Raw genomic sequence first — 22,687 nt, forward strand, 5'->3', positions numbered from 1 at the left:
ATTTTTTTCTCTGATAGAGTGTTGATTCAGTGGCACAGCTGCCCATGGAGATGGTGGGGTCAGTATTCCTGGAGGTATTCCAGAACGGTGGGGATGTGGTACTGAGGGACGTGGTCAGTGGGCATGGTGGGGTGGGTTGGGGTTGGACTTGGTGATCTCATAGGTCTTTTCCAACCTTTATGATTCTGTGATGCTACGAGACCTTTCTGTTCTCCTCCTGGCAGCTCTCTGAAGGGAAGATGATGGAGAGAAGGAAGAAGATCGCCTTGGAGCTTTCAGAGCTAGTGGTCTATTGCCGACCCGTGCCCTTCGATGAAGAGAGTGAGCACCTGCTGGGCCCATGGTCAGCACAGGCAGCCACTGTGGTGGTACAGACCCTGCTGTGAAGGTTCCATTGCACTGCTGCTGAGATGTGGCACCATCTGAAGCAGCCCCAGGGAGGGGGGCAGGGAGCCTCCTGTGTTTGTCGCCCATCAAATGCTTTTAAGGGCAGAAGAGGGGTTACATGTGCCTGGTAGTGTCTGAGCCAGCACTGGGACGGGCTTGGTGGAGGTGCCTGGAACAGGAATGTGCTCGTGTCCAGGGGCTGGATCGCTCCGTAGTGGCTGCTTTCCATCACTGCTCCTGGCTTACGTGTGCTCTGTCTCCTCCCAGAGATCGGCACAGAGAGGGCCTGTTACCGAGACATGTCCTCCTTCCCTGAGACCAAGGCAGAGAAGTACGTCAACAAGATCAAAGGCAAGAAGTTCCTGCAGTACAACCGCCTGCAGCTCTCCCGTATCTACCCCAAGGGCCAGCGCCTCGACTCCTCCAACTACGACCCCCTGCCCATGTGGATCTGCGGCAGCCAGCTGGTGGCCCTCAACTTCCAGACTCCTGGTGAGAGCAGCAGGCAGGGGAGGGGGTCCTCACGTGCACCCTGTGGCAAATGCACAGGCGAGGAGGGTCCTGCAGCCCCCACTCTGTGTGCTGGGCCGCGTTGGGAGTCCGCTCGTAAACTCACCAGAAAAAATGACCATTATATTTATTTCTGCTGGGTTTCCCATTGCTTTTGTGCATTAAGGTGTCTCGCAGGTTGGTTTGATAAGCTGAAAGGAGAGGGAGGGGGAAAAGGGGATGACTCGTGGATCACACATCCCCTGGGCAGAATGCGTGTGATGTGTGCATGGGCTGAGCAAGGCTGTGTGGCACAGGGGTTCTGGGGGCTTGAGCCTCATGCAAGGCACAAAGAACACAAGTGGAAAGGGCTTAGGACCAAGGTGATCATTGAAGTCCCTGCCAGCTCGAGGCATTCTGTGATCCTATGACCTCCTGCACCCACCTCCTCCCTCCCTGTGCTCCCCAGACAAGCCCATGCAGATGAACCAGGCCTTGTTCCTGTCCAGCGGGCAGTGTGGGTACGTTCTGCAGCCAGCCAACATGCGGGACGACATCTTTGACCCCTTTGACAAGAGCACGCTGCGGGGCGTCGAGCCGCTCTCCATCTCCATCGAGGTGAGTGCCAGCCTGTGGCTGCTGCTCTGCAGCAGGACACCCTGAGCCCTGTGGGGAGCTGCACTGCACCCCACTACCTCTGTGCCCAGGGTGCTGGTGCCAGCAGGTGGCAATCATGCGCTGTGCTGTGCCACATTGCTGCCAGGGCAGTGCCACAGCCGTGCCTAGTCCCCTGTGCTAGTAAGGTCTCAAGGTGGCTGCCTTGCTGTGGGCTCAACCCCCTCGGGGAGGGCTTTTCAACCCCGTTCCTACTCATACAGGGTTGGACTGCAGATGTTGGCCAAGGCTGGGGCACCCAAGAGAGCCACTGCCCTGCTTGGGGAGGGCACAGCATTGGCACCATCCATTTCATAACTCCCTAAAAATCCCCAGCACCATTTCTTTGTGACTTTCATTTACCAAAGCACTGCCCCTCAAACTCTTCCCACATCTTGGAGTGGAGCTGCAGCCTCCAGGCATCAGGGGACCCCATGCTACAGCCATCTCCTTGAAGAGATGAGCTCAGCTGCCTGGTGTCCCCACCAAAGCCAGCTTTCATGGATGGAGAAGCTGCCTGGAGCACAGCATGACTCAAAGCATGTGATGCAGTGCTGGCAGTGCCTCCTTCCCCTGCTCCAGTGACATATGGCCCTTGGCAGGAGGAGCAGGGAGCAGTGCTGTGAGAAAGCAGGTTGTCCTTTGTGTTGAGCACCCACTGCTGTGGGCAGAGGGGAGGAACAGCTTCCTCCAGCCAAAGCGATGGGAGCAAGAAGTTCTGATGAAGCCATGGGTGTCCAGTGCCAAGGTCCAGCTATGGTCTGAGTCCAACTTGTGGGAGTGATGCTATCGTCACAGCCAGGTTGTGCAGTAGGACTGCAGGCAGCTGAGCTGCCTTGCTGCTGGCTTCAGGGTAAACTGCAGACTGGTGACACGTGGCAGTTCCACATCTGGGAGTAGCATCCCTCCAGGTGTCTGCATCTCTCTCCACTTAGTGCAGCTCAGGCAGGGGAATTATCCAGACAGCAATGTTCTGTGTATACAAACAAGTCTTTTCTTTGGCTCCCAGCCTTCACTCGGTCTCTGTTCCCCAGGTCCTGGGGGCCAGGCACCTCCCCAAAAACGGCAGAGGAATCGTTTGTCCCTTTGTGGAGGTGGAGGTTTCTGGGGCAGAGTACGACAACGCAAAGCAGAAAACAGAGATTGTGGGTGAGTGTGGAAGGAGAGGTGGTGTGGGTGGGTTGGTTTCCCCCCAGATGCAGCCCTTCTGCTGGCTGAAGTGCTAGCAGGGGCTTGGCAGCAGTGGGGGGGACTGAGGGTGATGCTCAGACACCCCCACACCAAGGGAGGAGATGGGGCTGCAGGTTCTGTCCCCCCACCTTTAAGGTGGAAGAAGCAAAGCTGTGCTGGGGCTGCCCTCTCACTGCAGCATTCTGTGCACAGCGGACAATGGCCTGAACCCCCTCTGGAGCCCGAAGCAGTTCCACTTCCAGGTCAGCAACCCCGAGTTCGCCTTCCTCCGTTTTGTGGTGTATGAGGAGGACATGTTCAGCGATGAGAACTTCCTGGCCCAGGCAACTTTCCTGGTGAAAGGCTTGAAGACTGGTAAGGGCTCAGGGCTGCCGTGTGCGTCGTATCGGTGCTCAGCCGTTTGCTGAGCATGGGGCAGTCAAGGAGCTGTGCTGCAAATCGTGTGGGGCTGTGTGTGCCGCAGGGTTCCGAGCCGTACCCCTGAAGAACAACTACAGTGAGAATCTGGAGCTGGCTTCCCTGCTTGTCAAGATCGACATCTTCCCCAGCAAGGTGAGAGGGTGTTACTGCAGCCATCCTGCAGCAGGCAGCTGTGCTGTCCTGGCTTCTGCTCCCATCCAGTCCCCAGGGCCATGCAGAAGGGCTCTTGCAGACAGGTGAAGAAATCAAAAAAAAAAAAAAAAAAAAAAAAAAGCTAAAATCATGCAATGGAATGGGTTGCCCTGGGTGGTGGTGTGTCTCTGCAGGTAGTTCAGGGGGTGCAGTTGTGGCAGTAGGAGATGTGGCAGGGCGGGCCAGTTGGTGGTTGGACTCAGTGAGCACAAGGGTGTTTTCCAACCTATGACCTGGAAGCCTGGGACACCATAGGTTATCTCTCGGGGGCTCGGGGCAGCCCTGCCTATAGTTCTGCACCATCCCACCCCCTTCACTGCCCTGTGCTCTGACCCGAGCAGGAAAATGGTGACATCAGCCTCTTCGGTGGCTCGGTGCTGCGGGAGCGAGGCGGGGACATGACCAGCCAGCTGCTGGCCAGCAGAGCCAGGGAGGGCTCCTTCGAGGTGCGGTACCAGCAGCCCTTTGAAGACTTCCGAGTGTCACAGGAGCAGCTGGCTGAGCACTTCGAGAGCCGGGAGCGAAGGTGGGCCAGCAGCCAGGGGAGACCCTGAGCATTGGGGTCCTTGGGGGGCAGGCTGTGAAACGCAGCCTCGTGCTAGAGCTGAGCTGCAGCCATGTCTGCTTTCTGGAAACCCCAAATTAATCTGGGAAGTGAGGGCAAGGCTTGAGGGGTTCACTGCCAATGGGTCGGGCTGGGGGTGATGAGACGCAGAGTGGGGGAGATGCATGGGGGGAGCTGTGAGCTGCTCCATCCCCTTGTGCTCCTGTGCTGCTCAGGCATGGGAGCTGGAAATAGAAATCTCAGAGCGGTGGGAGCTCAGTGTGGGGCACACAGAGAACTGGAATGGGGGTGCAGCACAGGACCTGGAAGCACTGTGTCCCCTCTGTGTCCCCACAGGGCGCTGCGAAGGACCAGGGTCAACGGGGACAACCGGCTGTAGGGCCGGCGGGAAGCACCTCCCGTGCCTGTGAGTCTCACGGCACGCTGCGAACTGGTTTCTATGGAAACGGCACTGCTATGGCCTACTTTCAGGCAGCTTTTCCAGTTTCTCTGCTGAAGTGTGTTCGAGTGGAGAACTAAAAAAAAAAAAAAAAAAAAAAAAAAATTGGAAAAATAAAATATATAAACAACCAAAAAACCACCCAAACACCCACCCACCTTCACCGCCAAGCCCTTAATGAAGTGGATGGATGTGCACAGCCTGCCAGGGTGAGAGACAAAACTGTAATCACAAGGAACTGGGCAAACGACACCAACCACTGCACCGCCAGCCCTCCACCCACTGTCTCAGTGTGCACAGGGCTGTACTCTGCTTCCAGGGCAGCAGCGGCCCCACAGCTCCATGGCCACTAGCTTAAAATCCAATAAATGTGTCAGTATTACGTGCATCCCGTCTCGTTTTGCTGCCCTTGCCTTCCTCCCTGCTGGAAGGAGCGAGCAGGAGCAGCCCCAGGGTTACAGCTGGGGTGAGAACTGGAGGTTGTATGGCTGCAATGGGGGGAGGGATGGTGGGGATGCAGCCTCTCAATCACCAGCCGACTCTCGTTCGTATTTTACGCTCTTTATTTAGGAACAATCAAAAATGTCTGGTTTCATTTCAACAAACTGTACAAGCAAGCTCTTTCCCTCTCCCACCCTCACGTTCACATATACAAAAGGAAGGGAAACTTGCCGTTCACTTCTCAGAAGTGGCATTGTTGCTACAGGGAGTTCGTGCCCTCAGAACGAGAGCAGTAAAGTCCATAGCAGTGCAAGCTACCCCAGCCCAAGTCATCGCCACAGCCCACAGTCACAGGCAGCTTCACTTTTGTTTTTTTTTGTCTTTGTTTTCTCTTTAAAACCTTTACGAAAAGTAAAAACTATTTCCTGTCTCACCTGGCTGCCAAGGTGACCATCTAAAATCGTGGTCTTAAAAATAGTAAGAACCCACTGGAACCCCCTGGTACAAAGACACAGCAGAGCCTCTGCTCTGCCCCCAGCCGCACGGCCACCCTTATGAAAGGTCCCAGTGCAGCTACAATTACATTTTCCTTTGGATAAATCCAAGCAAAAAAAAAAAATCCAGGTCATTCAGCACCAGCATGATTTCTAAATAATAATAATTAAAATTAAAAAAAAAAAAAAGAGACCCCATTAGGCTGACTTTGTGGTCTGCTGAGAAACAAAGTGATCAACACGCTGTTCCCAAAGTCTCTCTTTAGTGCAATGTTAGTATGTGCAAGGGGAATCACAGCCACGTACCCATGAACACCGCCAGCCAGATGGGGCAGACAGAAAGTGCAATTTTTAGCAAGAAGTTTTCTATGCCACGGATTCCTAAGCCCAACCTTCACTAGCACCAGTGAGCAGGAGCCCTCCTGACCTGCCCTCCATCCATGGCTTCGGTTGCACCATCCACATCTGGCCAAGGGCAGCCAGCAGAGTGCTCTGCTGAAATAGGCAATGAGAAAAAAAGAAAGGGAAAACCACTGCTGCTTCAGTAACTGCGCTCACTTGCTCTGCTCTAATGGCTTGTGATGCCAGTGCAGCATTCTTGGCACGCACCACAGCCAGCAGGAGACACAGCACAAACTAAACTTGCAACAAAAAAAAAATGAAAGTACAGCTTGCAAGGCCATCCCCATTGCCTAATCTTTCCCTGCTGGTTTTGAGATCAACTGAGAAATTAAAATGGAGCTTATGCAGTGAGCTGAATCAGACGGATTTGAAAAGTGAAGCCACGGTTATCTGGAAGCAGGAGAAAGAAATTAACGTTCCAATCTGTGCCTAAGTGCTGAAGTCATCCTTCCCTTCTGATTCCCAGTGATCCCAGCGGCTTCCAAACATCTTCTGGTCACATCTCTGAACTGGCTCTGAGAGAGGGACTGCAGGGAAGGAAGAGCGCAAAACTTCCCCCATGACCAAAAATCATTACTTTTCATTAAAAAATAAACAATAAGTGGCCCAAACACGGAATGCAAAACCAGCCTAGCAAACATCAGCCAAGCAGATACCCTGCGGCTTCTCTGCATGAGCACTGCTTGGCCAGGGTGCAGCTCTGCACTGAGCTGGGGGGGGATTCAGATCCCAGCTGCCAGCAGTGCCCAGGAGGAACCCTGGCAGGAGGGGACACGGCCACCTTAAATACCTGCACTGGAGCTCTGCGTGCTGACAGTGACTGCTGCAGGACATGTGGCTGTGTCAACTCCTGCCAGGGCTGTGAGCCTGATGGGCAGCAGTGCTCAGCTTGCAGGCAGATGGAAACAGGAGCCTGTAGATCATGGTTTAGTGTTCTGTTTCAAAAAAATAAGAATTTTAAAAAAGGAATGATCTCCAGGATGCTAGCTAGGGAGCAGAAGAATTAGCAACCCACGTAGAGCACAAAGCAAATGTAGACATGAAACAGCTTGGCTGCTGATATGGATGAATCTTGCACTGGGAGAGCCCTGTAAGTGAGCAAGTCAGGCACAGCACAGATCAGGGTCTCAGATTATGAAGCAATTGGATTGCAACCTGAACCTAAGCAGCTTCAGAGACAGAAGTAACAAGATTCACATGGATTACAAAGGATGCTCACTGCTGTGCTTACTGAGCCCAAGCTCACACACAGCTGATGGAGGTGAAGAAAGTAATTTCCATTCCCTACTGATGCTGGCTACATGACCTCTATCCTACATGCCTCCTTTCAAGTCAAGACATCATCTTTGATTCAATGATGATAAATATTCACGCTAAGAGCAGGACTGCACTGACACCTGCCCTCACCACCAGGACAGCTGTTCTGGGACTGCTGAGCCACCTCCTCTATTTAAGTTCCAGATGCAAACACACAATTTCTAATGCCCTGCCCCTAACCTCTGTTTGGAGATGACACCTGCTTCTCTTTAGCTTCACAACTGATGTGATAGGGGAAACAGAGGACCACAGAGCTAAACCCTCTCACCTTCAGCTTATACTTCCACGGAGATTTCAAGTCAACTAAAAATGCAGCTAACAAGCAATGTGTGGGAGTCAGAAAGCAAACTCAGTTACTTTTTATGTTGGTTTTTGTCCTTACATCTCCCCGCCCTGCACAGCTCAGCCCTGTGGATGGGGGGAGCCTGCATGGAACCACTTCTTAGAATTCCTCTGCCCCAAAAGAAAGAAAACTCCTGCTGTGCTTCTATGAATGCATGCAGACAAAGCTCAGAACTCTCAGCAGCTTCCAACCCTCAAGGCTGTTTTTCTGTGTACACCGGGAAATTCTCCTTCTAGCTTGCAAGGCTTCTCATTTTGCTGGAAAACTGGCCAAAAAACAACCCAAGTGCAAAACGTTTCAGCTAGAGCATGGGAAAACAGTTTGAAGGGACCACTCCACACCACCATCCTTAAGCATTTCTGTAGATGAGCGGGGATCACTCTTCCAATTAGCCACAGGCCTTTAAGTGCACACCAAAATCCCACAGAAAACCACCTTGAATGGGCAAACTACACTTCCAACATATTTATATAGCGAGTAGTTAGTAGAAGTGTACATTTTTAATGTACCTCTTAACGCAATAAAGAATCAATGGCATATCTGAACTGTATATATGTGTACTTAAATAAACCTGCACATACATAGACAATAGTAAATTACCTACCTGCATTTGTTCTCTGAAGGCAGCACTGGACATGCACTCACACTCCATTCTGGCAGCCTTGTCTCTGGCAGCACCCCGCTGTCCCCCATCACCTGGGCACTGTGGGGTGGAGGTGGCATCGCTGCTGTGCCTCCAACCAAGGCATGCAGGCAGCAGTGCTGCCGCAGAGAGGAATGAGAGCCTGCTCTAGCTCATGGCATCCTGGGGAGGATTTGTGACTGCTAAGGGGGTTACAACAACACGTCTGCATCTCAGTGCCCAGCAGGCAGGCACGTACCGTGAGAAGCCCCTGCCAGAACACTGGGCAGCCTCGTGAAGAGGGGACAAAGAACAAACTGGAAAAGCAAAAGCAATTAAAGGTAGAAATCAGACACCATCTTTGGAAGAGGTTCTGAAAGAGCTTTTTGTTTTTAAAACAGATTTTTTTGTAAATTTCTGGATCTGATCCTCTGAGGCTTGCTACCCACCCTTCTAATAAATATCATTTACCACCAACAATAAAGTCTCCCACATTAAAAAGCTCTCACTAAATAAAACCCTTCTACAGAAAAAAAGCTTGGCAAAAACAAGGAGCTGTGACTCTCCATAAATACATCAGCGGGTAAACACCAAAAACTATTTAAGTTAAGGGACAATGTTGGCTCCAAAACAAACCAGGAACGAACTGGCCACGAATTAATTCAAACTAGAAATTTAAGGAAAGTTTCTAACCATTCAAAGGCAGCGGAGCTCTGGAGCTGTCTTCCAAGAGCAAAAGTGAAGGCAAGACATGGAACCAATTTTGAGCTGGGAATGATTAGTTTACGACAGGATGGTCTGACACAGCACTTGGCTGGGCTGTAGCTCAGTCCTCCTCTAGACCTTGTGTTCTCTTAGGGAGGGATATTAAAAAATGCATCACGCAGCAACCACTGAGACAACAGGAGCACGTCAAAAAGGAGCAGGGTGTGGAAGCAGAGAGGTTAACAGAGAAACATGCTTGGCTCTGTCACATGAAGGCAGAACTGCTGTGGATGGAAAAAAACAAAAAGTGGAAAAAGCAAATACTTGAAGTTATCAGCACCACTGCTGGAGGATCACTCATAGTCACAGAGGGCTGAAAGTAGGAAACTTCCCGACTGCTGCTGCCTCACAGAGCCCTTGGAGACAACAATGGCCTGAACCACTCTCAGCAGCTCTGTGCTTCTCTGCATTTGTCCTCTGAAGAACAGCTTGTTCTCTCCGAACAATGAAAAGGATTCCAGGTCAGGATGGAAAAATTATGATGTGCTAGTTCTCAGTGATTAAAGGGAGACTTGGAGATTGAACAGCCTGCTGCAGTCAATCTCCAACTGCAAAAAGGAACATGCTTTTGGCCAACAAGGGACAAACACCGAACTCCCTCTCCTGTGTTTGCTGCTGCTTAATGGAGAGTATGCAATGCTAAATTTGACCTCACCCCTCAGGATGAACACTGAGCTCCCACCTGGCCTCAATGCAAGACTGGCAGCTTCTTTCTCAGGTACCTTTTCTGACATGCACCCACACATACACACACGTGTGCATCCTGCAGAGCTCTTCAAAGCCAGAGCTTAGGGACTGAAAAAGGCAGAGAGGTTATATGCAGCCATGCCAGCCTTTAGAGAACAAACACCTTAACGGACAGATGAAAAAAATGTATTGTGCCATAATAGTCCATATCTAAGCAATGACCTTGTTTACACAATGTCTGAGATTCGTTATGCTTGTATAGGCAGCTGTAGGCATCGGTATATGAATATGAAATCTGAAAGTTTGTCCACTGAAAAGCAAACAAGAGCATCCTATTTCCTGGGCGTGAGCTGAGCCCACAGCCCCCATCTCTGCCAGCCCTCAGCCGTCTCCTGGGCTGGGCCAGAGCTCTGCACTCAGTGCCCAGTTTCGCTCGCACTCTCTCTCGTGCTGCACTCAAAGGTCTCATTTATGGCAGTGCTTTATCACCGTGTCCTGCTCCTGACGTCTGTATTAGACTGGCCCATCAACTTCTTAAAGACCAAAAACTTCTCAAAGGTGAGAGTGGATCCTCTGGGACAAGTGGTTTGAGTTCAGTCTGTTTCTAGAAAAAAACACAACACAGGTGTCAGAGATGCTCTGGCATGCTGCAGGTGTCTGCAGCAGGGAACAGGGGGTGCAGGTGCACCTCATGATAGCAAACCAGGAGCCCTGATGGAATAGCTGCAGAGAAAAGCTAGCCCAGCATCCAGCTGGGATGGGCACCCAAAATCCTTCTGGGAGCAGGGCTGGGTCCTGCCAGTAGAAGGGCACAGAAGGAACCTCTGTGCCTTGTCAGGCCACAGGACCTTGCTGCATGGCAGAAGGCCACGTTGGAGGGTGCCAGCAGGGACACGGTGTGGAAACCTCCTCTGTTCCATACATATCTTTCAAAAGTAAGTTCTAGAGAAGGGATAGGGCCAGCAGATATACATGCCATGCTGGCCCTGCCTGTTCCCTCCTTCTTCGCAGTCTCTATCAATGCCCAGGCCTTGCCATGCTCCAGATAATGATGCTCACATCACGTGAGCCAACAGGAGTGGCACAGGAAGGGGCTCTGCACAGGCATGGAATGCGGGCACACAAGGGCACGTGTGCTGCCCAGGGCCACAGGAGAAGTTGCTGTCAGTACTGGCAATCAGCAGCCAGACCCCTTCCTTCTCAAACATCCACCACTTCAGAAATAATAAACCTAAAGGCCACTTTCCCCCAGGGGAAAGTATACGGACAAGGCACACCTGCTGGTTTTACCCCTAAAGCCAGGATGTGGCTTTGGAGCTGGGTGCTTCTTACCCCCTTGCCACGATCCCCTTACCCAGGGAAGGGCTTCCTCAGTTTAAACCCAAATAGCCTCAGCTTCCAGTGGGAAGCAGAGTGCTCAGCACACATCCCCCAGCCCTCAGGTCCTTACCGAGCTGTGTGGCAGGTGGCTGGACGGGGGCTCCAGGGGGCTCAGCTGCCCCCTCCGGACCGCCCGGCTCCCAGGGCTCGCTGTTCTCCAACACCTCCGAGCCAGCATCAGGCGGCCCTTTCTGGCTCCCCGTCTGCTCACTGCTGGAGAAGGCATCCTCAGAGGTGCTCCGGGTCTCCTCCTCCACCTTTGCTGCAAACCACACCTTCACCTGCTGGGCGCTGAGCTGGGTGCGCTCACAGAGCCCAGGCAGATCATCCTCACGCAGCGCCTTGTGCTTCTTGTAGTGCTCCTCCAGCACCTCCCGCCCCGCCGCGCTCACCTCCAGCAGGCCGGGGGGGAAGATGCCCCGCCGGTAGTTCTCATACCACTTGAGCTGCCCGTTCTTGTAGCCGTACCGACTGTCACCAAACCAGCGGATGACTTCGGCCCGCGGCAGGCCGGTCTGCGACACGATGGCATCGTACTCCTGGTTGGTCGGCCGCTGCGTCTGCACGAACATTTGCTTCAGTAAGTGCCGCTGCTGGGCTGTTTTCTTAAAGTTCAGTTTGGGTTTGGGAGGGCTGGGGGGCTGGTTGCTGCCGCCGTCCCCCTTCTCACCTGCAGCGGTGCCGGGGGCCTCCCCCTTGCCGTTGGATTCTGTCACACGGAGGTTCTTCAGGTTGATTTTGATGGGACTCACCTTGCGCTCGGCTGAGTTGGGGTTGTTGGCGGAGGCATCGAGCGAGCAGTTCTCACCCAGGGCCCTCAGGTCATCCAGAGAGTCTTCTCCTTCCCCACGGCCATTCTCAGCCTCTTCTTCCTCCTGTTGCTGCCCTGCTTCTTCCGCTTTCTTGCTCTCCTCCGCCACCTTCTTCTTCCTCCTCTCTGTGAACCAGCTGTCAATCTCCCTCCGCGTCATCTTTGTCTCCCCCCTCAAGCGATTCACCTCTTCCTCCGGGGGCTGAGGATTTTGGGCAAAGCTGCTCTCCAGGGCCTTCAGCTGCTCCGGCGCGCGCTCCTTGTACTTGGTGGCTGTGAAGTCGGGTGCCTGGTGCCAGGACTGCCGCCTGCCCGGGTGCTGCAGGACCGGCACGGCCGCAGGCGTCAGCTCCACTCCCTTGGGAGGCACCTCAAAGGGAATTTCAGGCAGAGAATCGAGAGTGCTGTCTCCGGGGAAGATGGCCCTGCCGCCTCGCACGTTTCTGTAGTGGTATCTCCTGTCACTGAACCACTTCCGAATCTCCTTGGTGGACAAGCCAGTTATTTTTGTCAGCCTCTCGACCTCAGCCTGCCCAGGGAACTGATTCCTGCAGAAGCTGCCCTTCAAGGCAGAGAGCTGCTCATGAGACTTCTTGTTCTTGAAGACGTTGGGATCCAGGAAGGTCTGCGAGGAGATGGCCGGGCAGGCGGTGAGCACCGACGGGGTGGCTGTGACCACCTTCAGCGCTGAGGCGCTGCCGGAGCTCACCGTGCTGTGCTGAGCTGCTGGTGGGGGCTTGGGGACAGAGCTCACTGCCAAGGTGAAGGAGGAACTGGTGCCCTTCAGCCCGTTGGCCATGATGGGCTGTGTGACCAGCAGCCCGCCCGTGCCCTCGGGCTGCCCCACCACGTGGCCTGGCAGAGTTGCCTGGATGAGGTGCGGGACGCTGCCAGGGTTGGCAACTAAGGGCGTGTTGAGCACTGTGATGGTGGGCTGCGGCACGGACTGGATGACCGTGTTAAACATCTTCTTCCTGGCATCTTCTATTTCCTCTGGGGACCAGCTGATGCCCTGCTTCAGCCTCTGAGCAGTGAACCAGATCTTCAGCTGTTCTTCGGGGTATTTTGTCACCACGGTCAGGTAGCAGAGCTCAGCTTTTGTGGGGTAGGGGAACTTGTGGAAAGAGTTTTTCAGGAAGCTGTTGGAGTCCATGGCTGCATTGTATGTGGGAATGCTGCTCAGGGGAATCATCACCTTGGGAAGGGACTTGGACGTAGGTAGCTGCTGATGCAGGGGAGGCTGCTGCTGCAGTGAAACAAGCTGTGCAACACCCGCCGGCAGAACAGGCACATTTCCAATGATGGAGCCGTTCACTACATGAGATGATTTTGTGGCACTCGTGGTGGCCTGGCTGACCGGCACCGAGCCGCTGGTGAACGAAGCCTCTCCGTCCTTTGTCTCTGACTCAGCACCCAGCTGACTCGGCACATTCTCCTTCAGCGTGTGGATCTTTTTGGCCTCAGGTTTGCCTTTCATTATCTTCATGATGGGGGTTTTGGTGATGATGATTTCAGACTGACCATCTACCACTTCCTCAGGGACCTCTCCCGGAGGGTCATGGCTGCTAGCAGCTTCTGAGAGGCTTTGCTCCACGACTGTACGACTGTCCTGCTTAGCCACCCTCCAGACAAAGCTCATTTCATTGCCATGCGACTCCGCGTTGTGCTGTGAGAGCCCTTCGTGGCTTTTCACCAGAAAGTTGCATGCAGTGCACACAAACGTGGGCTCTTTGCTGAAGTCCGAGTGCTCAGAGTCCAGGTGCCCGAAGAAATGCTGAATGTCTTGAGACCCAAAGTCACAACCCTTGCAGATGTAAGTGTCCCCATCGGTGATGCTGCGGTACCCATTGGACAATGCTTCACTGCTGCTGCTGGTGGCACCGACATTGCTCGAGGCCAGCCCTTCAGCGGGAGCATCCTGCTGTGTTCCTTCAGGTTCCTCTTCAACAGTCTCCAGTTCAGTTTCCTGAAGCACCAGTGTTTTTACTGGGATCATGCAAGGAGTTGTGGATTTCCTTTTGCTAGCCATCGCTACAATTAATCTGGATGATGCTATTTAACTTAAATTAAATTAACATTTAAAAAGCGCTACTGCAAGTGCTCTGTCTTCTAGATTCCAGCAAATTCATGATGTCCCAAGGAGCTGATGTCAAATGTTGACCAATGTTCATATTTGCCACTGAACCTGAGGACAAGGAGAGGGAGGCGGGGTTAGTTCCCTTGGCATCACACAAAGCACAACTGTATTTAACCGTTTCACTCAATAAATCACTTTCAGTGCCTTTTGCTGGAAAATAAAAAAAAAACAACTTGACCTTGGATTTCCCATATTTTTAGACTCGCAGACTATGAATTACCTGTTTGAAAAACAAACACGAGCAGGAGCCAGCTGTGCTGTGGCAGCGAAGCCGACCTGCTGCTCACACCGCTGCTCCCTCCCAGTCCAGCTCACAACCCCAACCTCCTCCATCTCCATCCTTTAACACACGAAGCACCCAGCTCCACTCACAGCAGTGCTGGAAGCACCCATGGGTGCTGTATGGCAGAGCTGAAGACTTTTTTCCCCAGAATCTCTTGTGAGGGAATGCAAGATATTCGTGGTGCTGTGTGCGCTCAGCTCCACTCCACTGCTCGGCTCTGCTCCCAAGCAGTGAGCAGCAAAATGCAATTTTCCTACGTGTGCAGCACAACTGTGTAATGCCTCTTTCATAGGCTGTACCAAGTCCTCATTTGAGGAGCACAGACACCAAGATGTCCCCTTGCCATGCCCTACACCAACAGTGTGCCAGGACAGCCTGCCAGGCTCCTGCCTGCTTCCCATCACAACACCTGTTTTACTCTTGTAAAAAAACCTGAACTAAAAAAAAAAAAACAAAAACCAACTTACCATCCTGCCCGATGAGCCCAGAGGTACCTCCCACCCATCAGAGCAGCTGGGCACACAGAGCTCCTCTACCACATACATTGCTGCCCCGTGCACACAGAAACGAAGATAGGAAATGACTTTGTGATGCACGCACAACTGCAACACTGCTGCATTTTGATGGCAGCTTTTAGAACAAAGCAAAGTGAGATCCTAGTGCTAAAATCAAACTGAGGAAGTACAGTCTGACCTCCATCTGTACTTCTTTAAAAGTTTTTGAAATATTGTTCTGGAAAAAATGATGTCAGCTTGCAAACAGGAGAGCCCGGATGGGCAATTCTGGGCTCAGCAACTCTCGGGCACGATTTAAAAGACTGATGGGAAAACGTAACTTCCCGTTAATGTGGGCTGATCTGAGATTACAAAACAGTCCTGTAAATAGTGTTAGTCATCACTGGCATCGGGAAACACTGCTTACTGTGATAGAGCTTCACAAAAAGCTAGAAATTATAACTTTCACAAATCTATAAATGAAACAGCCTTAAAGCCGTGTGCTGGATTAGGATGGTGTGAGCTGTGCGTTCTCAATACCTGCTTTATGCTGCTCCTCTCCCACCTCCCAGTGGCCAGCCTTCCCTTGCAGAGGGCCAGAAAGTTATTCATGAGCATTCGCAAGTGGAATACTTGGATGACTATGAATGGGCTCTGCTATTCAGCAGGGAACAGCATCCATTTGACACCAATCCCAAGATCCTCATTTTTGATGCTAAGTTAAATATTATACAATCTAGCTGGGTACATTGACCTTTCCAAGTTGAGTCAATTAGGAAAAAAACAATAAGAGCAGCCTGAGGGCTACAAAATACACCTTTACAGACTGGAGTTTGGTGGCGTGGCAGTCTCACCCTGCAGCCCTGATACAGGGAAGAGAGGAACTGCTGGTCCCTTCCTGCAAGCTGCCAGCAGACCCAGCTTCAGCATCCACCTCCAGTACTGGAGGCAGCTCCAGTCCCAGACAGAGCTCACGTTGTGGTTAAGGAGTTTCTACAAAAAGGTTATATTTTATCTGTCAACAGAGTGAATTTGATACAGAGCAACCCAGATACACAAAGACGCCCGTTGTGTCCTGTTAGCAGAGTGCCTCTTCAGAGCATGCAGTCAGTATTATTTTGGGTAGATGTGCGCGGTCTGACCCACCTATGGAGAACCTGAAAGCTCTCTGTTTCATTTACCAGCATGCCTGCACCACGCTCAGCACTCTCTCCGATGAGCTTTGTTAAAAATGCAATCAGGGCAGCGCAGCCAACGTGGCTCTCCTGCTGGGGATCCAATATTAATGCCACCTGAGAACACAGATTGCAAATCTGGCTGGAAGTGCATCACAGTGCCAATTTACTGGTAAAAAAAATTAATGGAGTGTACTGTTTGTCCGCTTCATTTCCATGGAACAGTTGCATAACCACATGTTAAGAGCATGTTTTATTCACTGCTCACCTTCTGGAATGTACTAACTCTTTAATACAGCAGTAATATATAACAGAATGCACAATTCGCTGATCTCTGTCATTGAAATAAGCAAGGTTGTTTTAACGGATAGATTAAATTAACAGCAGAAAAATTGTGCAATTAAAAAGCAGCCTTACGGTGGAGCTCAGCGTGCCACCACTGCAAATGCCTCAGACCCATCTGCACAGCCACGTGAGAAGAACTCGATTTCCTATGTATTATGTTATAATTAACTGGAAGAAAGACGAGCTGGATGCAATATCCACCCTGCAGACAGGAAGAAAAAGGGATCATCCTCTCTAATCCACACCTGCTAATTCAATGGCAAGGCAGCACAGCAAGCAGCAGCCACCACCCGATGACCCATGGACTTAAACCTGCCTCGCACGTCGGAAATGTGAAGGCAAACTGACCTCAAGCGGAGGAATTTGGTACCAGAGATGCTCAGAGAGAGCTCACAGCAGACGGGCAGGCAGCCAGGAGCCTCGGGCCAGGTCTGGTTGCTCAGAAAGGAGGAACGGAGGAGGAAGATGGAAACTGTTAAACTCAGGATCCCAGTCCCAGAACACAGTGCAGAGTTTCTGCGCCAGGCAGCCCCCGAACCAACTGGGCCAGGGAGAACCACCGGCCGCCCTGCATTGCCTGGGAGAACAATGCCCAGAGAGCGGTCAGAGGGAGCTCAGAGCTTCAGAAACTGTGCTTCTGCAGAGATTAACAAAGGGAGGTTTCGAAATCGGCACTGCTGAGTATGAACTTTCAGCTTTTTCCAGCTTGGCTGGATACAACTGGTTTGGTTTTAAATGTTTCAGTGAATTAATGAGTTAGGTCGTTAATGCAAAACACTCATTCTGCGCGGTGCCAAGGTCCCCAGTTAGAAGATTAATTCGGTGACCTTTTGCAAACCTCCCCTAGAAACAAGGAGGAGAAAAACCACCCCGCAGCACCAGCAGCCACCCGCACCAGGGACACGGCGGATGGCGCAGCCCCGCTGCGGGCAGCTCTGCCAAAGGGTAAATGCTCACTTAGAGGGAAGGAAAAAAAAGATCAGCACCAAAATAGACGTAAAATAACAGTTTTCTCAACGCTTTCTGTGCCTGCTAGGCAGGCAGACGCGCTCCCCAGGTCAGGGACAAAGTTGATGTTTCTGTCTCATGCGGAGCCAAGCACAATATTGGCACTTCAAACAACAGCAGCTTGTTTTTCAGCTGAAACACTGCGGGCCCCACTTGATATCATAATATGGAAAAAGAAAATTAAAGGAAGAAGAAAAGTTTACACTTGAGAGCTTTCCCTTTACTACCTGCAGCACAGCGCAGAAGACGCAATCCTTCCTTTGGGAAGTCATCGAGGCTCTCCAGCAGCAGCCAAAGCCCAGCAAAGAGGAGATCCCTGAGATTTGCAGCCCGGTGCCTTCCTCTGCCACCTCCTGCACCCCAAACGGTGGTCCTGCCTCAGCTCGGGGTGCAGTTACCTGGATGCTGGCAGGGGAGGGAGCACCTGATGCACACAGCCCTGAGGACGCAGCCCTTCCTGCTGCCACTGGCCCTGCAGTGCCAGGGCTCTTTCCTCTTGGGTTAGTCATTAACATTTGTTTTTCATTTTAATCCTTTCATGAGAAATCATGTAGGAGTTTACCAGTTACACTAATTATCCAGCTTATTGCCAAAACATGCCCTGTTGGGGCTGGCAGGAGGCAGGAAGGCCACAGGCTCCTGAAGTTTCCAGACTAAGATAGGAGAGGTGAGATCTGTCCCAGCATCTCTGGGCAGCCATGGGCTCAAGTCACAGGCACTGGCTACCACGCAACGTGTGGTGAGGGCGTGCAGCACATCACACCCCAACACTGCTCACAGCATGGGGACAGCAGTGCCACCGACCTGCCACCCGCAGCCTGGTCTCAGCACACAGCAAGGCCAGCACACAACATTCTGCTGGGTTTAACCCCACAGGGAACTGCAAATTCCCATGAACAAACAGTTCACGACACCTTCCCCACCGCTGCAGATCACTGGGGCTCTGCCACTGCTGGTGCTCTCAGCCAGCCACAAAGCACCAGCAGCTCCAGACAAGCCCTGCGGGCAGGAACAGCCTCTCCGTGTCTTATTGTCTCACTCCACACCACTGTACAAACGCACACACCGGGTGCAGCAGTTTCGAGCTCCAAGCAGCGTCGCACAGCAAACATTTGTGCTAAGGAACAATTTCTCTTTATGCCGATTGCTGGGCCGTGCTGCAGCCCAAGCCTGGCTTTGCACTGCATGGCTGGGCTGAAGGCAGTGGACCCCACAGCCCAAACAATCGCCTGCATTCTCCGTTCCTTGGCAGGCCTTAAGCAGACGGGCATCATTTTCATTCAGACCCGTGCAAGAAAGCTATTCATTAGGATCTCACCCTTCTATAGGCTGCTGCACCTCTCCATTTCAAATGTGCCTTTAAGAGATCTCTCCTCCACCCTGCGTGTATTCCATTGACCTGTTTCAAGCCATTTCCAATCTGGGAGACAAGTCTGTGGGTTGAGCTGTACTTCCAGAATAGCAGCACTGTGCCTTCATCTCTGTTACCTGGGCAGAGGCTGCCTTTGTGTGCTGGCACCCGGGGACCAAAGGTAATTATCTCCGCTCTTTTTCAGCCGAACACAAACCCGAGCAAGATGGGAGCTGGAGAGGGGTGCCTGAAACAGAACGCGATTAGAGTATAAAAATAGGTCACTGGGATAATATAACCTTTAGACTACTGGCAACGTGCCTCCCTCAGAGACAAGCTGCGTGCTATATTTCAGCAGAACGTCGGGAATAAAAAACGCAACACACATCAAACCAAAACCGCTGATCATCCCTCCGAGCTTTGCGTGCTTCTGTTTGAACATCACTAACACCAATTCGCTCGCTCTTTTTCCTCTGCTCTCGTCCATTTGATCAGGGACCAGACGAGCATTATGCAATCACACCCCTGACATCTCCAAACAAAACCCTCTTTCAGGGCTGCGTTACAGATCTGCTCTGAGCTCAGCTACCTTTGCAGGGCTCCCATCTCCATGCACAGCTTCCATCCTCACATTTTGTCCACGTTGTTGAACGTCCCCAGCCTTCCCCCAAAGGAAGCAGGCAGTCAGAAAGAGCAGCACCCACCAGCACAGGCCTGAGGACTGGCAGAGCACACTCTGCTCATCAGAACCGGGTTTCCCATCACTGGCACCCAGTTGGTGAGCTCCAGTGTGTGGGTCTGTGTCCAGCCAAGGCAGCAGAGCACCAGTGCCACTTATAGATACAGAGGGGCTCTGATTCCAGCCCCTCGTGCTTTCTCTAGTAGGTTTGCTTTTGCTTGCATTATCATTCCCTGATCACGGACACCTAAAATGGCCACACATGGTCTAAAGGATGACATTCTGCAACTCTATGTCCATTTGCAAAGCACCTCTCAGTTCTACACATACGGCTCGCTGTCAAGTGTTGTTATTTAGACAGAGCAACTTTGGCTTTGGCAGAAATCAGCTCTTTGGAATGCATGTGAAAATGGAAAGATTACACCTAAAATATACCTCTCAGTGTTTTCATAGCTGAAGTTGCTCAGTGAACTCCACGCCAAAAATCAGGGGAGCTCAGAAGGAAGGCTCCAGGGTCCCAAGGCAAGATGAGAACCACTGTTAGATCTCGGCCAATGTTACATTTCTGGAAAAATACTCGAGTCTTTTAAAGCAGCACCACGAAAGGCATTTTGTGGGATACCTCCAAACACATCTCCCACACCGTGCTCCTCCCAGCCCCATTCCAGGCGCACACCCATTCCCAGAGGGGTGACCCATCTTGGGGCCATCACTCCACACTCAGAACCTCAGCTCTAGCTGTTACAACACACATTGTGAAAAGAAACCCAGCATCAGCTTTTATATCATGAGTTTTAAAACAAGATGTGGGTGGGAAGGACCAAACCAAGCTATTAACCAGTACCAGACACCAAACGCAGGGTGCTGGAGCCCATCATCTGCAGCACAGACAGCACTGCATCCTTCCTAACTGAGCCTTCCTGCATTACTTCACTCACCATGCCCTTTTGCAATATGCTAGTTCTGAACGCTGCCTCGCGTTCTGGCTCGCCATCAGCTCCCATTCCCCCGCTTGCAGTTGCTATAGCCAAACAGACAGCTGCAAAACACGTCAGCTGAAAGCAAGGAAACAGGGCTGGCAGGTCGGGCTCGTGGATTTTCCTCCCCTGTGGGTGCTGCTCAGAGCCCTCCTTTCAGACCCTGAGCGCAGCCGATCACTTTTGCAGCTTATTGAGTACGCCAGTTTATGGCAATGTTTTTCTGCTCACTGAACTGGCTCATTCTTTCAGCAGAACAAACTGTTCCACGTTGAGGCAGGAGTTGGCTGTGTTTTAACAAAGGATTTTTCCCTTCTGACAGTGTTTTGCAAAAGACCCAAAAAAATGAGTTTGGAGCCAAGTTACAAAAGGTCAGGAGAGGCTAGGCGAGCGATGGGTGTAGTTCCTGTATGTCACAGCCAGTAAAGGAAATGGGTGGGGAGAAGAGGAATGGCATTTTGAGCAGAAATAATATGCGTAAAGTGATTTTAATGAGGATGGCAAGTATGCAGGCACTACGATTTTTGCTTTACCGAGGTAGGCTGAGGTCTCTGCAATGATTTATCCACATGAAGTATGAGCATGATACAGTTTAAGCAGCAATAGCAGCAAGAAAAAGTCTGCCATGCACGCCTCTTCCCCCCCCCCCCCCCCCCGCCCCCCCGGCTGACTGCAGGGAGCTAGCAGCCTCTCACCTCCCTCAGCCCAATGAATATTCAGAAGGCTTCTGCCGAGAAAACAGCAGTCAATCACCAGCACAATGCCGGGGGAAGGAAATACTGCACTGAGAAACCCGGGTGGGACTGCTCCGCTCCAGCATCTCTACCATTTCTAATGTGGGGTGAGGCATTCCCACGGAGGCTGGCCCTGTGCAGGTCTGCTCCACCTGCATCCTCCATCAGCATACCCAAGTGAGGTCAGGAGCTGACAGCAGACCTTCCTCTTCTCTTGGGCAAGCTGGGATCAAAATGTTTTGTGACAGCTGCAGTTCTGCTTGGCCCCGAACTGCAGCAGCTGGCAGGGCCAGGTCTGCCTGTGCATGTATGGTACATAGGCAAAGCAAGATGGCCCTGCAGATGTTGAGAGGAGGGGAGCCCAGGGGATCTGCAGCAGCTGACCGAACGTAATGCCTAATACTGAAGCTCCTCCAAGCCCCAGAGGATCCCTGAATAAAAAGAAAGCACCCACCATTGGAACACAGCCACTTTTGTGGCTGGAAGGGGCAGATGTTCAACCCCATACAACAATGCAACCCAACCGTTGAGACTGAGTGAAGAATGCTGCATCCACTTAAAACTGAAGAGGGAAATTAGGGACACCATCTAATTCTTGAGTCACCACTTGGTCCTAAAGCTCTGAGTTGACATACCTGCTCTGTAAGAGGGGCACAGAGTTTTCTTCCATTGCCTTCAACAGACAACACCCTGACCGAAAGCACTGAACCACAAGGACTTCAGCAGCACACGGTCAGCCCAGCAAGTTTTCAGCTCCTTCAGCTGGAACACAATTTTCCAAAGGAGCCCTTTTTAGTACCTACATAAGAGACAGACTTCCAGAAGTCCCCTGGACTGGGGACTTCATTCTAGACCTCCATGGGCAAAGTACAGGAGTCACAGCTGAGCATCTGCCAGCCAGAAGCAATCCTTGTCACCTGCTCTTTGGCTTGAACACCATTTGTCAAGCCATTCCAGACAGTACGCAGAGAAACTGAGCAAAGTTCAAGGGTTATTTGTGGTACGAACCATTCATGTCAGGGCTCTCCACTTCCTCTGGCAGTTTAGTGGGCCTTGGAATGGATTAGCTACGAAGAGACAATTATTTTTGCGTTGAAAGCTCACCATCCTCTGTAGGTCAGCTGTGAGCTAAAAGCATCCCAGTTATTTACTGCTGGAAGCTGGAGGAATTTCCTTACTCTCAAAAGACTGACATTTAAAATTAGTTTCAAGTACAGTTGTGATAAACAAATCACGTCCTCCTCCCCTCCCCCTTCTGTTATTTGGGGTTTTTTTGTTGGATTTTTAACCAGGACGCAGGAGAACCATGCAGAGTAACAGACACCAAGCTGAAAGCAGTAAAGCCAGAAGAGCCCTCCTTTCCAAGCTCTCCCTTAGAGTTGATTCCCCAGACCCTTGATTTTTGAATTCCTCATACCATAACGACGACAACAGGAAGCATTAGGCTGATTTCACCACACTCTTCTCATGAAGAGCAGAAGGTGAGAGGTTGATTTGTTACCACAGGGATGCAAGGACAATCAGGTGCTGAGGCTCATCCAGAACATGCTTCTCATGGGGTGGAACACGAGCTGGCTCCCAGATAGCTGCAGGGGGGAAGCAGCCCTTGGCAGGCACACGGGGGAAGACGGCAGCTATTTTAAAGCAGTGTGACAGCCTAAGGAAAGGGGCTTGGGTGTTGGGCTGAGGTTTCCTGTGATCCTTTATTCCAAATAATGATGCATTCATTAATTTGCAGATCACAAGGCCTTAATATGAGGAAATTTGTTTAAGAAATTCAGGCGTGCTGGGAGAATTGCTTCCTTGCCATGCATTAGCAAGCATAGCCGCAAAGTGCCAGCAATCACTAAGCCTCCCCTCTGCATTCAGAGCTCTGTACAATAGAGTTTATTATTTTTAAGCTTT

The 22,687-nt window shown here is 51.7% G+C and overlaps 2 protein-coding genes across 11 annotated transcripts in view; one reads left to right on the forward strand and one right to left on the reverse strand.

Moving 5' to 3' along the window:
• Positions 1–4,725, forward strand: part of PLCG1 (phospholipase C gamma 1) — a 29,963-nt gene extending 25,238 nt beyond the window's left edge. For both annotated transcript variants that reach the window (XM_031603147.2, XM_031603148.2), the window contains exons 25-32: positions 225–321; positions 655–879; positions 1,346–1,494; positions 2,565–2,679; positions 2,914–3,075; positions 3,185–3,273; positions 3,675–3,859; positions 4,235–4,725. In XM_031603147.2, coding sequence (XP_031459007.2) covers positions 225–321; positions 655–879; positions 1,346–1,494; positions 2,565–2,679; positions 2,914–3,075; positions 3,185–3,273; positions 3,675–3,859; positions 4,235–4,277 — 1,065 coding nt within the window. In that variant the 3' untranslated portion in view covers positions 4,278–4,725. The remainder of the gene's footprint in view (positions 1–224; positions 322–654; positions 880–1,345; positions 1,495–2,564; positions 2,680–2,913; positions 3,076–3,184; positions 3,274–3,674; positions 3,860–4,234) is intronic.
• A 157-nt stretch (positions 4,726–4,882) lies between these two features.
• The window catches only part of ZHX3 (zinc fingers and homeoboxes 3), a 36,370-nt gene continuing 18,565 nt past the window's right edge, over positions 4,883–22,687 (reverse strand). For 5 of the 9 annotated variants that reach the window (XM_031603150.2, XM_031603149.2, XM_090152238.1 and 2 more), the window contains 2 exons: positions 10,859–13,784; positions 4,883–10,012 (listed from right to left, as the gene is read on the reverse strand). In XM_031603150.2, coding sequence (XP_031459010.2) covers positions 10,002–10,012; positions 10,859–13,628 — 2,781 coding nt within the window. In that variant the 5' untranslated portion in view covers positions 13,629–13,784 and the 3' untranslated portion in view covers positions 4,883–10,001. Of the gene's footprint in view, positions 10,013–10,858; positions 13,785–14,486; positions 14,702–18,529; positions 18,642–20,009; positions 20,334–22,687 lie in introns of those variants that run through there. The other 4 variants (XM_090152242.1, XM_090152241.1, XM_090152243.1 and 1 more) reach the window with 4 other exon arrangements.

This window comes from Phasianus colchicus, chromosome 17, assembly GCF_987193195.1.
Source record: "Phasianus colchicus chromosome 17, bPhaCol1.hap1.1, whole genome shotgun sequence".
Lineage (NCBI taxonomy): Eukaryota > Metazoa > Chordata > Aves > Galliformes > Phasianidae > Phasianus > Phasianus colchicus.